Source organism: Theobroma cacao, chromosome 5 (assembly GCF_053813885.1).
Source record: "Theobroma cacao isolate CCN51 chromosome 5, ASM5381388v1, whole genome shotgun sequence".
Classification (NCBI taxonomy): domain Eukaryota; kingdom Viridiplantae; phylum Streptophyta; class Magnoliopsida; order Malvales; family Malvaceae; genus Theobroma; species Theobroma cacao.
Window position 1 is genome coordinate 29,740,165 of NC_142643.1, and position 17,253 is coordinate 29,757,417.

At 34.0% G+C, this 17,253-nt stretch overlaps 1 protein-coding gene and 1 long non-coding RNA gene across 3 annotated transcripts; one reads left to right on the top strand and one right to left on the bottom strand.

Moving 5' to 3' along the window:
• Window positions 1-181: 181 nt before the first annotated feature.
• On the top strand, window positions 182-1,793 carry LOC108662096 (uncharacterized). Its single transcript, XR_001927876.2, has 2 exons — window positions 182-454; window positions 1,568-1,793. It is a non-coding gene; the product is annotated as an uncharacterized LOC108662096 (long non-coding RNA).
• Window positions 1,794-9,005: 7,212 nt separating this feature from the next.
• LOC108660410 (Protein kinase superfamily protein) lies at window positions 9,006-15,636 on the bottom strand. 2 transcript variants are annotated; one of them, XR_016026360.1, is made up of 3 exons: window positions 15,475-15,636; window positions 9,214-11,836; window positions 9,006-9,132 (listed from the first exon to the last, which is right to left on the bottom strand). XR_016026360.1 is itself a non-coding variant. In XM_018122030.2 (2 exons), exons 1-2 carry the CDS (start codon window positions 15,479-15,481, stop codon window positions 9,747-9,749), a joined length of 2,097 nt encoding a protein of 698 aa, XP_017977519.2. In that variant the 5' UTR covers window positions 15,482-15,636; the 3' UTR covers window positions 9,162-9,746. The 2 variants fall into 2 exon arrangements, 1 of the variants encoding a protein (XP_017977519.2); XM_018122030.2 differs by lacking the exon at window positions 9,006-9,132 and having other exon boundaries at window positions 9,162-11,836.
• Window positions 15,637-17,253: the final 1,617 nt, after the last annotated feature.

The window sequence follows — 17,253 nt, forward strand, 5'->3', positions numbered from 1 at the left end:
TATATCTATTTCATTCCTTCTTATGATTTATCTACCATATATAAATAAAGACTAGATAATTATATAAGATATAAAAATTTTACATTATATCTATTTTCTTAATATTTCATTTAAGATAACACTAAAAATAGATATAAGAGAACATAATAATGTAATAAAGATTGAATGATCCCTCATTTCAAGTTCAAAAACAACATATTCTCTTTCTTCAAAACAGCACTGTTTCACTCCTCTTAACCCTAGGAATAAAATCTTTTTTTTTTCTAAAGTTTTTTTTACCTCATTTCCTCCCTCTTCTAGCGGCTGCTCTCTAAAAAATTTCTCCTTTTCCAATCGTACTCTTCTCCCTTAGCCAAATCAACCACCATTTTCCTTTTCCTTTCCTTTCTCTCTCTTAAAGAGTCGTTGGCATATTGGCAAGCAAATCTACTTTTTTGAGCCTATTCAGTTCGAGGTAATTTCTCGACGAATTTGATTTAGGAATGTTTAACATTTGTTTTTGGCATTCTTTGAGAATTTGATTCGGTTTAAGGTAATAATTGTTCCTTAAACATGTTAAGAACAATTTATCTACTGAAACTTGGAGTAAAAATGGGCAAGATAACTATTGCAAAGCCAAATGATCATCAGTTCATCTAGGCAGATGTTTGTGAGTACAAAATGGTGAGACTGTGCAGTAAGTTAAGGATATTAGTGAACTTAAGATCTCTTGAGATTGTTGTATCTCCTTTTCTCAATTGGCTTCAATTTTTCATGTATCTGAGCTGCACCTTATCATTTGAAAATCAATCTGCAATCCTATACAGTGCTTTTATGATATTTTTAAGATAGAGTCAAAGTACATCGAGGAAAAGGACAAAGTTTCTTGGATTGTTCTCTCTGCTTCTATCCTTTCTTAGACAAAAGTCTAGGTTGCTCACTTAAGTTGTCTTTTCAAAGCACTTACCTTGAATCTTGGAATACACAATTAAATTTAAAACAAATAATCTTTAAGCTACTTGTTAAAAGGGTTCAATTTCTATTCTATCTTCGCATGTCATATTTTGCTTTGATGATGAATTTAGTTGTGTGGAAGAAAGCAATGTTGTATTGCTGGTGGAATGCTTGTTAATATTGTATCATGCTACTAGCAACATAGTTAATTGTTCTCTTGCCTAGATGTAAAGTGTCAAGCTTCTTGACTTTTGATATTATTCTTACTTGCATCTACCTCTTTGGTTTTTGATATAAATTGAATCATTAATCCTAATTCCAATCACATGTCTACACCAAACTTGTATTTCTGTATATTTGCAAGTATACCATTTGTTGTTATCTTCTTGGATGGGAATACGTCTCACTCCTTGTTTAATTACATAGCACCTAACAATTAACTAAATATTAGGGTGAATTCTACAATAAAACTCACTTTACTAGAGTTAGCTAGCTAGACAAGAATGTGCACCCAAAATTGGTTTAGGAATGAAATGGAAGGTAAATAATATACTAGTAATTTTTTTCATTTGTTTTATAAAAATATTTATTATATTTCAAGTTACATAATTTTTCATCATTTTAATTTATGTAGGATCTTCAATTGGAGGTGAACTTTGCACAATTGATGTTGAGGAAGAAGAGGGATTCAAATGAAATTTATGATGTATTCATGTTGTTGTATGTTTAGGGTTGAATATGATGTTTGATGCTACACTTGTGTTATTTTTATGTTGTATTGTCGTTGATTGTAATTACGGAATAGTTTTTAATTGTTAGTTAATATTATATGAATTAATGTAGAACATTTTTTATTTGAATTTTGGGTTTCAGGGTCAAGTTATTAAACGGTATCTAAATACTAAAAATTTGCTTAGAATAATCGGGTAATTAACGGATTCGGATAATTAATGGGTAGTGTTATTCTAATAAGGTTCAGTTTTGGGTAATTTTTTTTAATTTTATTCGATTTTTTATTGGGTTCGGTTATTTTAATATTTAAACAGTTTCAGGGTTGGGTGGGTACCTTACATGTTTATATCCCTATCTGCTATCCTCCAATATGAGTAGTGTAGGAAATGAATTCAATGAATAAATAAATCATATGATTATTTATACTTTCTTCGTCATCGATTTTTTTGTAATTCCACTTTTTCAATAAACAAAACTAAATGCAGAACATATTAATTTTTATTCAACAACAACAAAACTAAGCAATGCATTCAAGTTTATTCATTTTAGAAAAAAACAAAGACTAATGACTTACCAAACAAAACAATCTTTTTAAGCACATATTACTTATCTTGATAACATTTGAATTTCTTTATACTAACAATTAATTGCAAAATTAATTACAAAAATGATATTTGAAATATATATAATATTCAATCTGGTTAATTTCAGCTTTTTGAACTTTTTCAAATGATTTATACATGATACGTGCTATATACATTATTGGATTATGATCTAATAAAGAAGTTGGAAGACATTTTTGCACCACCTCCAAGAACATCTCCAAAATCTCCCCTACTATCAAAAATAAATCTAACCTACTAAAAACTGGCCCACTACGATTACTGCACCCCCCTAAACCCATTGCCTATCATAGGTAAATTTGTAAGCTCTACTGCCTCAATAAAATCCCTAAAATCCTCCATTGCTTTATAATTTACTAAGAGCTTAATTCTTTTACCATAATACTCTACCACATCATTAAATCTCCTTTCAATACCCATGAAATATTATGCTGTCCAATGATACCCACTAGCTCCTCCCATAAACATTATCTCTCCCCATCCTTATTAGGTGCATAAATATTCCCAAAACCACATAAAGGCCCCCCGTTATTCACCCTACTGATCAACAAAATATAATGATGCCCTGTAATGCATTACTCTGTTACAAAAAAATTATCATCAACCTTCTTGGAGTCCCCACAGATTCTGGAGAAGCACCAAACCCATACCACAACTAACCTCATAAAGAACCTTTGACTCTGTTAAGTTATTCCCATGTCTCTCCTGTCCCTCACCATAATTATCCCACCTCAAACTAGCAATCAAATTAACTTCCATGTCTTTCTCCTTATCTACATTGTTCACCCTACTCAAACCTCCCGTCTTCATCTGTATCACAAATTGCATCTTATTCGTTGTAACTGAGTCACTATTTTTCCTAAGCTGCCCACACCTCTTCTTTTGAGTAATAAGAGTCATACATTGTGCACTCAGTGTCGTATCCACATACTGCTCACAAATCACCAATTCATTTTCCTTTTCCATAACAAGACAAGATCTCTCTTCCATGTGCCCTTCCACCCTCTCTTTGGGTTCTACTACCTCTAACACTCCCACCCGTTCCTTGAGCCCACCTAACTCTCTAATGTCCCTATTCATTCCGATCTCCATTGATATTAAGTCATTACTCCTCGTTACCCATAAACTCATTAACATCTCATCCACATTATTTGTATCATCCTCATGCCCTTTTGCACATTTTTTACAACATTATCTCCCCTAACTCCACCACAGACTTTTACTCTCTAAATTCCCACTACCACTAACACCGTATTGCACTATCTCCCCTAAATCTTGTCTTATATACTCAACCCTTTACTCCTCATCCTTCCGTGTCAAAAATGGGTCACTATCCTTCCCTACATCAACCACTGCATTCCCAATATACTCCATATGTTGCCAAGAGTTATCACTACCTAAAACTACACTCTCACCTTGCCTACCCCACAAACTTCCTTGCTCTCTATAATCCTCCAAAGACATATACACTGACTGGATAGAAACCAATGATCCAGACCTCTCATTTTCTGTGGCAACCAATTTCTCCACATCCAAATCCGATATCACCTGCATATTCAGCTTGAAAAAATCAGCATCTACTTTCATTTCAATATCATTTGAAACATTCGCCTTCCAAAACACTTCCTCTTCAATAAGCACATGATCAAAGCACTTTATTTCCGTAGTTTGTGTATCCACCATCATAAATCTTCCCCAACTATTGCTGGAAAACAAAAAAAATTCCAAATGCCACAATTGGAGTGGAATATTCTCCACTCTTACCCAAACCAATAACCATCTCTTCTGCGGGATTTGTGTAACCAGATATAGCTCCTTAAATCACTTTAAAAAGGACTCCTTGTAATCAGTTAACAATGTCTCAATCTCCCTTTTATCACAAAATATGAGTGCTACATGTAGTTCTCCAACTGGTCATACTTTGACATGAATGCCATTCTTTATATTGAATGTGTCCAGAAGCATTTCAAGACTTTAAAATCCTATATGAGACTACATCAATCGATTAAAGAACTTCTTTCATGTGATTAACAAGAAGCACGAAGTCAAGTATTTAATTGGTTACTTGAACAATGAAAATCCTCAAATGATTAACGTAGTATGTTAGATAGTTCAGTGTTCACATGAATATACAATCTATTGAAAAAATTTACACCACCAATGAACAAATTTATGTCAAATGGTCGCAATTTTTAAATATACTATATAAGGAAGAAAAGAAAGACTTTAAACTATTTAGAGAGATAAAAAAATAAGTAGAATTGGGCTTGCAAATGTGAAAAAGTTATCTCTAACTCATCTTGGTTTCTTTGTACTTTACTCCAATCTTTTAATGTGAAAATTTTTGTGATGTAAAAGATGTATTCAAAATAGTTAGTTATCAAGTTACACATTAGTAAAGTTGTAGGCTTTGGTTAGAGTGTGTGTGATCAATCATTAGTTGCAAATTAAGTGTTGGAAGCATTTTTTGTGTTTGTAAACTTGGTATTTGAGCTTGGTATAACTCCCCTTATAAAAGCTTGGTTGAAGTTAATTATACTAATTCTGCAAAGTTAGAATTCAAAACCCCAACAAGGGTTCTAAAGCTAGTGGATGCAGGTTAGGGAGGATTGAATCACAATAAATTGCTTTCTAATATCAACTCTCTTTACCTTTCCTTATTGGGTGATCTATTCTTTAAGCTCCTTCCTTTATTAATTTTGTTAAGCACTATCTTCTAACATTAGGAGCAACAAGTGGTATCAAATGTTTGTTTTTGATTTTATAATACGTGGTATCAAAATTTGTTTTTTGATTTTTTAAGACTAACATCCCTAGGAGTGATCTAGGATGGCAAGAACAAGTACAAATGAGATTTAGGGGCAATTTACTAATAGACCTCTTTTATTTGGTGGAAGAAGCATGAGATTATGAGATGTGAAATGTGATAACAGAAGGATGTTAATATATAATGCATATGATACTTTAGAAGGAATATACGAAATTTGCTTTTACAAGATTTGATTTGTGAAAATGCATAAATACAGCTTTAGTATAATTTAAGATAATTTGAAAATACGTTTTGAATTATCTCTTAATATGTTCCGACCCTACTAATACGGGTTAAATTGTCACGATCCAAATTTCGGGCCATGATCGGCACATGGGCCCAATGGACGTAGTCCACTAAGCCCAAGCAAGCCTATTTATATGACCTGTTCACCATTCCATCAAACGTTACTAAGTACATTCCATAACTTTGAATCAAAATAATACTAAGTATTGCCAACCCATAGTGGCATACCAATAAAAATGTATATATATTGTCTAAACGTGCAATCTAATAATTTACATCACTTGTACATATTTACAACAAAATGAGTCTGGGTTTCCAACAGAGTGACCATAGTGAATGTGTAGCTACTGAATGCCATTGATGCCTACCAAAGATACAAATCTACAAGGACACCTTGACCTAGCTACCGGCTACCTCTTGATCTGAAAGCATGAAGTTAAAAACGGTGAGTATAAACCCAATGAGTGAACAAGAAGGGAACAAGCAAACAATAAGGAATGTTTACGAAATCATGATGCATTCATTTCTTTAAAACAATGCAATTTGCTTTAGTTTTTATTAAAACCCCTCATGTAAACCCCACATGAGTAAATCACTTTATAAAAAGGGTCTATGCTCAACAAAGGATTTGGAGAGTGAAAACTTTAATAGCATTCATGCGAATCAAGTCAAATAAACGACGGGTGCTGCAGTGAGAATGAATTTTCGCTGCAACGAAGTTAGGATTCAAGTTATTAGCCGAACGAGGGTTTCCCAACTAATTGAGGGTTTCTCACCAAACCTCCTCATTTCAAACTTAACTAATAAATTTCTTAATGTTAGAAGTCCATGCTCAACTATGGTACCAAAAAAGTGAAAAATAAGATAGCAACAGAACAAAATAAAGAGCACAACAGAAAGTTTTTTGCTGCAGCGAGAATGATTCTCGCTGTAGTGAAATTTTTACCATAAAACAGAAAGTTTTTCGCTACAACGAGAATCATTCTCGCTGCAGCAAGATTCCGGCCAGCGTTACCCCTCCAAACTCGAGAGTTTCTCGCTGCAGTGAGAATGAATCTCGCTACAGCGAGAATCAGAGCACCAAGAAAAAAGTTTCCATTCCCCTCAAGAAAAAGCCATCCTGCTGAAATAACAAAATCAACATGAAATACATAAAGATTTCCAAAGTTCAACATGCCAAATTCATATGCATTTCAACCATAAACCATATTTATGAGTTTTCATTTTCTAAACATATAAACATATACATACATGGATAAATATTAATACCACTATCATCTCATCCAGCTCATGTGCATCCCCCCACATCGTGCACATAACCGGAGTCATCGTGTGCATCCCCCCACATCGTGCATACGGGCACTTTCATCATCCAACACCCTCACCACCATCATGTGCATCCCCCCACATCGTGCACATGCACGATTATCATTATCACACCATGTCAACCACCAATGCACAACATATATGTATATCAACACAATGACATAAAACAAGAATCCATAACAGCCACGTGTCATATATAAAGACAATAATCAAAAGCTTGTTCCCAAGGTACCCATTTTTAAGAAAAGTTGAATAAACTGATTCAAAGGCATTGTACAAATACATTCACATTCCCGAAATAATTTTGAAATGTAAGTTCACTCACCGATATTTTGTTGAGCCTTTAGCCGACTCTAACTCCCCTAATGGTCCAATTGAGGCTGTGGGACTTCGTTGGGACCTATCATGCACAACAACATCACCATTACCCCAACTTGGCCTTAATACTATTTCAAAACTATTTTCTAAATTGGGTTATACTAGTCATTCTTAACTAGTTTCCAACTACCATTAAATGGCTATTGTTTGCAATACTCTAATCACACTTAAATGAATAACAATCCCAACAAATAAACTCTCACAAATCTAATTACTAGATATTCTTAACACTTTAAACTCAATTCCAATTTACTACTCACCTTGATAGCTTTGTGCTTGAAATTCTTTCCAAAAACTTTTAAGCTATAATTGAAGCTTCCTCTTTCTCTCTCCAAAACACCTAATTAGAGAGAGAGTATGAAAATAAGATTTTCTTCAAGGTTTTTAAAGAGAGAGTGAAAGAGCACAAGGGTTTATGAAAGGGAGCACCAAAAGCATGAAAAGTGGAGCTATTTTGAGGGAGGTTATGGAGGTTCATATCAAGCTTCCATGGAGGTTGGAAGCAACGTGAAAGAGAAGAAGGAAGAAGAAGAAGAAGCTGCTGGAAGATGGAGATATTTATAGCCCAAGCTTATCCACTCCACTTAAATTACCAAAATGCCTTCACAAGGTAACTTGTTCTTCTCTAATCCTTTATGCAATCTTTTTACTCTTTTGACACTGGGACAAGGTTCATAATGGTTTAGAAATTCTCGGGTTCATGAAAACTTAAAAATTTTGACCCGATGTGAAAAATGACCATTTTACCCTTACTGTGGAAATCATCATCATTTTCATTTTCTTCGTCATTTTACCCATATTTTCACCATTCATTTATGCCTTAGGCCTTAATATTGTTTAAAACTTACTTTTAGGAGCTTACTAAAGAAATGACGAAATTACCTCTGATTAGGGATATCGCATCTACTTCTATCTACGAGTCTTTAAAGGTCAAGGTCTCACATAAATGTTGACTATATTAACATGTATTTTGTGGTTAGAAACCGATTTCACATAATGTCACCAATTTCAAAATAATGATATTCTTGATATATGTTCTATGCAACTATTGCTTGTTTTTTATTTTATTTTGACCCGTACCACTTGGGGAAATTGTGATCTTTGTTTTGATTCTAGCATGTTAGAGTAGACTTATGAAATTTATTTGAGAATATGATTTTAACGCAAACACGTTTATAGGCATTAGAGTACCCAATTTTGATTTCAAATAATTGTAGTTGATAATCTGACCTAAATTTTCTGAAAGCATGCTTGATCTATTTAAGGAGATGTTGAGTACATGTTGAGCTGCACCCATTCCTTTCATTTTCCCTGCTTTTTTTTTTCTTTTCGAATTTCAATATTTGCATTTTTTGAGGATTAGATGAGTGAGAGCTTATGTTACCAAGATTAGCCTTTGTCTTTAGACTTCTATAAGTTTTGATACGAGTATTTTGGTAATGGTTTGTAAAATTATTAATCTATTGGAATTTTGGTTTCTTGTTTTGTTGGTAATTTGTATTTTTTAAGTTTAGAGACATGTAAAATGTAATTTATGAAAACACTTTAAAATTTTAATTTTCAACTTAGCATGATGTCTGTCACTTTACATGTTTAGGAGATTCCTTTCATAACTATATGATTTTATCATTTCCCTAAATACTTGAATTTGGGTCATGACACAACAAAATTGTTTCACTCTAAGACGAAAGACAGAAAAATAAGAGGAAAGAATGCACAGCTTTTATCAGTCAACCAACAGGAAATGATTTGGTGATTTCAATAGGTCCGGAACCAAAAACCACCATGGCTGATGGGTTCTCAAGATATTTATTTTGGTGACTCGTGAGAGTTGAGTTTTAAGGTGATAGGATTGAGGAGCTTCGTTTTGTTTTGTTTTGTTTTGGGTACAAGGTTCATCGTCTAGCTGCAGGCGGAAAAGAAATAGCAAAAACAAAAGAAAGAAAAAGATAATGAAGTAAAGTTGAAATAAGGAGTAGACTGGAGGTTATATACTAACCATTTAAACAGGTGTCAGAATCCTATTTTCAGCTATGCATCTCTCAAGACCTCGGAGGTCATAAATTGGCCAAGAAAAGCAGAGAACTGAAGAGTTATACAGAGAAACAGTAAGATTTGCAAAAGAAAAGACTTGGACAATCAAAATCAGAAACCCCATAGCACTACCTCACGATTCATTTACAGGAAAGGATGATGCCCTGACTACTTCTCGATCATCATGTCCAACATCAGACCTGTTACAAGGACAATATAAATATCTCCAGATTGCTTGTATCTTTACAAGGGAATTACAACAGTAAAACCAAAAAAAAAAAAATGAAACCAAGAAATGACCCTTCATATCCTCTACACAATGTGGAAAGCCCGTCCAAACAAATCCAGATAATTCCTCCAAACCCAGTCCATAAGCACGATACATTCTAGCTAATGCTCATCAGCGTGCCTCTTTTTTCCAGAAACCTATAAGCTTCGGAGACAACTGAAGAGTATTGAGCTGCTCCATAGGCGACAATTGCAACCATTGCCAAAATTTTGAATAGTCCTGTTCCAGGAGATGACACTCAAAGCATCACATGAGTTCAACAATGGCCTTCAAGGGTCAGAGATTTCCAGCAAAACACTTTGGCAGTTAGCAAGCAATAATCATCAAGATGATCAAGATGGTTAATACAAACCAGATTGGCTTTTACAACATAGTTCTAGGTAGATGTGTCAATTTCCTTCCCGTGATCATCCTCACGAATACTTCTCTTCAACCTTCTTAACCATATGTCATAATCCATAGGATAGGGCGTTCCACACAAACTGTCAACATAATCAGCAAATGCCTTCAATACTGTTGAGACATCACCCAGTTTCTGCTGAATCAATCTCCTCGACCAAGAGGTCTCTCTCCACTGCAATGCCCCTTCAACGGAATCAAGATCAGGCAAAGCACCTCCACATGCAAAGTAAAGCATGTAAACCAGGCTCTCTGCATCCGATGCTGAGCACAACTTTCCCTCCTGTAGAGCATAAGTAGATGAAAAATGAAGGTTCATTGCAGGGCGGTCCCTATCTTCCAAAATAGCATGTCCCCAACCAATTAGGACAAAATAAGGATGCCTTTCAGCAGACCTTACACAAATCACATTCTCAGGCCGAATGTCTCCATGCCTAATGCCATCTGAAGAGGCGGTAGAAAGTGCAGATAAACAGTCATGACAACACCTTATAGCCTCATCCACACCAAATTGACCTTCACTGACCATATCAGCAACTGTTTCACCAACCGGGCTGGTCACAAGAATTGGGGTGCCACACCAAGGGTGATCACAGTTTCCACCTGAACTGGGTCTCTGACACTGACCAGGATGAATAATCCTTCCAGATGCACTCAACTGAGGCAGATACTTGCTAGATAGGCCTTTCTGTTTCATAATAGTCAACACTTTGGTTTGTCTCTGAACTTGATACCACATATTCATATCTTCCCATGCCGGTTCCAGCTGAGAAGGATGGGATCCCAAATACAGAAAGAGGGACTTTCCTGGTTCTTCAACTGGTGATGCAATGTAGTAAGGAAGCTCACCATTACTCTCGACTTGGTTAATCTGATAACCTCTTTGCCAGTTTGAATCCTCCAACCACAATACAGATCCTACTTCCAGCTTTAGCAACTCCTCAGACTTGATTTTGACAGATTCATCCTGAACTTCAACAATTTCAGGAGAAACACCATGCTGCTGGAACCTAAATAGACCACCCCCATTCACTCTAGTATCCCCCAATTGCCTCTCCACTCTCCTTGTTTGGAGGCGAGAACCATGGTCAGCGGCTAAATCTTCAATGGAGTGCTTAGGCGGGCCAGCAAATTGCATAATGCAGTGAAAAGTTGCAAAAGTTACCTGTAAAGCACCAATATCTCCCCAATTGGCATTTCCAAGCTTGTTCCAGATCCTATCAACTGGAGATACTGCAATTTTGGCATGCCTTTTTATCCAATCAGCAGCACACTCATAGACATTATTCACATCAAAATCCATTTTATTTACATCTCCTTCAACTTTCACAACCCCACCATATTGAGAATCAACAAGAAGAACAAAGACAGAATTTGAACCCTGGGGAAACTTCTGTCTGCTTAAGCTTCTTGATAAAAGCATGCGCAAAGCATAGAAAAGAGCCTCCCCTAGAACACGCAGAGGAGGCTGTTGCTCGCTTTCCAGAGCAATGCTTCGGATATCAGGCCTCAAAAGAGCCAGTTCAAGAAGATCATCCCACTTTCCATGAGGATGTCTTGGGTTCTTATGCAATACACCTGTAGCACATAAACTTCCAAGCTTCCCATTAGCTATTGCCTTCTCAGCTTGGTAAAATTTTAGATTTTCTTTGTAAAGACAGGCAACAGAGAAAGGCAAGGGTTCATCCTGACTCCAAAATGCCTCCCACAAGCCTTTCACAGTTGCATGGAGAAAATCATCAACGGCGAGATAAGCAGTTGCTTCAGCGGCATCAGATGTTGAAGCATAAACGGCATTTGGCATCCGAATAAGCTGTTGGAATGAAACGCCTTCCAAAGCATAGTCAAATTTTTGAAGCTCTATCAACTCAAATGGTACATCAAAGGCAGGCTTCTTTGGTGCTGACTTCTCAGATATTGATTGAAACCAGTCTTCAATATTTTCAGTAAAAATTTCACAGTCGATAAATCTGTAGAAAACTTCCTTGCGAGTGCGAGATTTACTTCCAGACGATACAGTGGACCTTTTTGTCCCAGACCCAACTGATTCCTGGTCTGGGGACCCACCTGTCAAACATCATGTGTATTTGAGATATGCTGACAGTTGAGACAATTACAATAAAATACAAACAAAAGTGTTGAATAAAATAGAATAATACTCATAATTACTTTTAATACAAATGGAATAGGGTCTAGTGAAGGGCTCACAATCTTTTGATTCTAATCCTTATTTTAAATGCTATGCACTTGATTAGAGACTGAATATGTACAGAGAAATTTAAGCATTTCATGCTGAGGTCAAGAAGACATGATATTAATTCTAGAAATCACTAATCTCAATCATCAAAAGCAACCTAAAAACTATGGAAGAAATAAATCTATTTACATGAGCTTCACAAACTTTACATTAAGCCAACATAAATCAGACAAAGTCCATAAAATAGAAGAAAATAAAATCCAAACAAAATAAGCCCAAACAACACAGGTCATTTCTTCTAAATGATCATCCAAATTTAGTACTCCTCAAAGACAATGGTCCTCATTGCTCCAACAAGTTAATGAATTTATATAGGAAGGGAAAATGCAAGAAAAAGAAAAGGGTAACTCATATTCTATTAGTTAGTTTTGGTTTCAGCTTGTTAAAATTTTAGAAGCTGCCTTATTACTGTCTTAGTAATCATTTTTATTTCGCTTAAAATTTATCACATTTTTATATTGGAAACAGAGTTTCATCCAAGGTACACATCCAAGGTTTCGTTGAAATAAACATGACAAAGCATTACTATGATAAATGTGCATTTTAGATGCTTGTGACTGTCATTATCTGCCTTCACAATTCTATTTACTTAATTCAATTACATATTACTTTACTATATAACTTTTCTATTGAATGAAAAGACAACAATTACTTACATATTTGGTACTGAACCATACTGAAATTGTCAAATTGGTATCTAAATAAAAAATTTTGTAATTAAGTACTCGAACTATGCTTTTGTTCATCAGATCGCACATTTGACTAATAGAATCAGTCAAATTTGTGATGTGTCCAAACACAACCACTAAGAATGCACCATATGTCTTAAAAAAAACCTGCTCTAAGGAAGATGGGCACCAATTTGACTTGCATCGACCAGCACTTCCTTTCCCTCCCTTTTTATTTTTAATTTTTAAAGTTTTTGGGTTTTTTTTTGTTTTTTGGACCATTTTAATTCTAAAAGTACAAAAAATTACAAAAAAGAAAAATGACATGACTTTTTTAGATATGTGGCACATTCTGATTAGCTTTTCTGGACATATCACCCATTTCATTAACAAAATTAGAGGTATGCAATCTGCCTAACAGAATTAAAGTTGGAGTACTTAATGGCGATTTTTTTCTTCAAATACCAAATTGACAATTTCATTATAGTTTGGGCACCAAATGTGTAACTAACCCAAAAATAAATACCAAAAAAGGTGAGCAAGATGCTACACAAGTTTCTAACGAAGACCTAAGCCATGAGGTTTACAAACACCCTTGTAACATTGCAAACAAATCCATTCAGGTTTTTGATTAACAAAATCCTCATACAAGATATATTGTATGATAAGAATATGGCCATGCAAAAGCACTACTTAAGAAGGTATGTTTACCAAACAACGAATATGCTACCCAACTATAGGGAATACCACACAGAATCCTGATGATGTGTTATGCTAATTGAGGGATTAATTATCTAAGGCTTCATTTTATACTTTTAAGAGTTTGATTGCAAATTTTTCATATAATTAGGCCATTTTATATTATTTGGGTTATTTTATATTAATTAGTATTTTAATTATTTTCCAACTATTAGGTTATATTTGGTATTTTGCATTTCCACTAGGGTTTAGGGTTTAGTGATATATACCTATGTTATTTTAGTTTCCCATAGGCTTGGATTATGAAATATTTGAGATATTGATATTTTCTAGATACAAGTATTTGGCTATCGATATTTGACAATTTTTTGGTTAGAATGCGGATTGTTTCTGTGAGAGATTTTATTTTAGAATACTTGTTGTACATCATATCCTCTCAAGCTGACCATTTTAAATAAAACCGGATGAAATAACACCAAAAAAATTTGTTCTTATGGTAGTTAAGTAAAGCGCAAATGAACCTGAGAACAAGCAAATCCAACAAGTAAAGAGAAATCCTACAATTGAATATTTTTCCAAGAACCAGCATTCTTGCCTATATAGTTATTATTATAATAATTTTTAAAAAGAAACAAGAACAGCTCACCCTACGTACAATGTTGACCATCAACAAGGATTCTGTGTCCTTGGTCTAAGAACAAAAATTCCAGCCTTTAAAGTGACAAGTATGAACAACGAATTACACTACTGATGGAGTCCACCATCCTCAGTTTGCAACTACATTTTTAAACATCATGTTTTAAATCTTAGCTCAGTTCACTTCATACTGCAAAAATCTTTCCAAGTTTCAAGCCAAAATAATGGCTTCACCATCCATAGAAGCCAAAGCAATGGTGCTCAGGAAAAGGAACAAAGGAAGATGAAACGGGACAATTTTTTATCATACAGAAACAAAAAGATGAAAGATAAAACAGCATCTAAGCAGTGAGATTATTCGGTTTTTCATGTATACTTGTAAGCAATTCTTAGGTCTTTAGATGTGTCACGTGTAGTTGTGTACACCAGATCCAGTAAAAGAAAAACAAGCTACCTCATTTTCCCAGGAGAAAATAATGCATTGAAACACTGACATAGTGACACATTTAAGTAAAATTGCATTACATGTTCTCCTAAGAAGCATGCTCATTACATAGATTACAAAAAGAATGGAGAAACAGGAAAACCCCTTGTACAGCATCTAGTTGCACACAACTTCTTTGCACACAAAAGTCAGTTAACATAAACACTGTTGGACCAAGAACCAAGAACCAAGACATTAAGAGAAGCCATAGTCCTAAAAATTCCATGTCAAGGCACAGGCAAGAAGTGCAGCAAAATCACGTTTGAACACAAAGAGATACCATCAGTGTTATCCTCTTGGTGCTAATGTCACAGAGCAGCTCCAGACTAACCATGAACATCCAGCAAACAAGACCATAGGGTACTACAGTAAACTTGATTTAGAAAGAACTGAACCCTTTGTGGCAATTATCAATTCATATGCAAAAGATTAAAACTGGCGATCAAAGAAGAGAAAATTAATTTTTATCATATGCAATGAATACAACTCAGTTTTTGTCATCTTCAGTGGATTAAACTCAATCGCCTTTCCTATCCTACCATTCCCAATTTTCTTTTTCTTTTTTTTTTCATTTTAAAGAAGACGGAAAAAGTAAAGGGACAAATAGCATAAGATCACGGTTGAACCAAGCTGAGTTGCATAGAAACTAATATTAAAAGCAACTCTTTCTCCTCAAACTACAAGCGCTTATGATTGATGTAATAATTCCAATAGAATTTATTATAAATTTTTAACAAAAAAAGAAAGAAATACAAAATTCAACTAATTCAGATGATAAGAAAGCAGATTATGTTTACGGAAATGAGGAAATGAAGGGTAGAAGAACGATTAAAGCATATCCATAACTAATCAATTAGTGGAGAGAAGGAAGACAAAATCAAAGACAAGCGAGAGTCCACAGAGAGAGAGAGAGTTTAGGGTTTAAACTTTTGACGAAGAAAGAGAAACGAAGAGAACATACCTTCCATTACCACAGACAGCGGCTTCCTTGCAGATCTCTCTCTCTCCCTAATTTCAATGCCGTCCTTTCTTCTTCAGTCCAATGGGACGACCCGTGTGTTTCTCTGTTTTTTTTTTTTTAATTTACAATTTACGAATATTATTAGCTATTACAATAAAATCACGCCAAACGTGAGAGACAATAATATTATTAGTTTATATCTTTTTTTTTTTCTTCTGGCTAGTTTGTTTTAACTTGGAGTGTTTCTTCTTTCGTGATATAATGGCATAGTATTTAAAAAAATTAAAATTATTTAAAAATTTAAATAAAATTTTATATTTTTATTATGTTTAATTAAATTTTTTTATTTTTATTTAAATTAAATATTTTTTTGTGACAAACTATTAATTAAGTATCGTCAAAATACTACTTGTTATTTTTTATCATATAATGCTGATGTAATAGTAATAAAACATGCTGGCATGGTACGGTGGTATTTTTCACCTTTCATCTCAACATTACGTTAACACTATACGGTAATAAAGTGACAAGTGAAGTTTTAACAAAATAACTTTTAAAGATTATGCCTACATAATTTTTGAGCATTTTTACAATTTTGATTGATAAAACTTTTCAAATTTTAAAACTAACAAAAAATATCATTAGTTTTAATGGTAATTTGAACATACAAATAAATTAATCTTTATAGTTTCAAATTACATCTTCTTAACTTTGTGTCTTTTTTAAAAAACTATGAATTATTCTTACACACTATCATTATATATCATCTCGTCATATCTTATTTTGTAAAAAATATTCAATATATATAAGTAAAGAACTAAATTGTTTGATAATAAAATAAAGAACTACATAGGAAGCTATTTGTAATAACCAACTAAATCTAAACTTACTTGGTATGCAAATAACATAAATGGCAAATAAAAAAGTATTCTAACCTTAGACTTCGTTACAATACAAGTAAAGGAAAAAGAAAATAAGGAAAGATTCTCCTTTAGATATTACAATTCCCCTCAAGTTGGAGCATAGATATCAATCATACCCAACTTGTTGATTATATCATGGAACACCTTCCCTGAAACTACTTTTATGAGAATATTAGCCAATTGACCTTCAAACAAGGAAAACAGAAATTGTACAATTTTTTGGTCAAGGTTCTCCTTGATAAAATGTCTATCAACTTCAACATGTTTGGTGTGGTCATGTTGTATAGGATTTTGTGCAATTTCAATGGTTGTTTATTATCGAAATAAAGATTAATAAGTTTTGCATATTCAATTCTTAACTATTTAAGAACACTTTTAATCCACAATAATTTGCATACACCATGAGCCATACCTTAAAATTCAATTTCTACACTTGATCATACCACAACTTTTGGTTTTTGCTTTTCCAAGTGATAAGATTACTTTCTATGAAAGTAAAATAACCAAATGTGGATCTTTTGACTGTTTGATCACCTATCCAGTCAAAATTTATAAATCCTTTAATGTCAGAGACACCATTTTTTTGAGAATAATAAACCTTTGCCTAGAACACTCTTCAAGAATCTTTAGATTCGATATATTGTATTCATATGTTCTTCACTTGGTGCATGCATAAACTGACTTAGAACACTTATAACATAAGCTATATCCTATCCGGTCTTGTGTGTAACAAATAAATTAATCTCCCAACCAACCGTTGATAACGACCTTTGTCTGTTGAAACGTGATCTAAAAAAATTCCAAGCTTATGATTCATCTCTATGTGTGTGTCTGTTGGTTTGCAAGCAAGCATTCT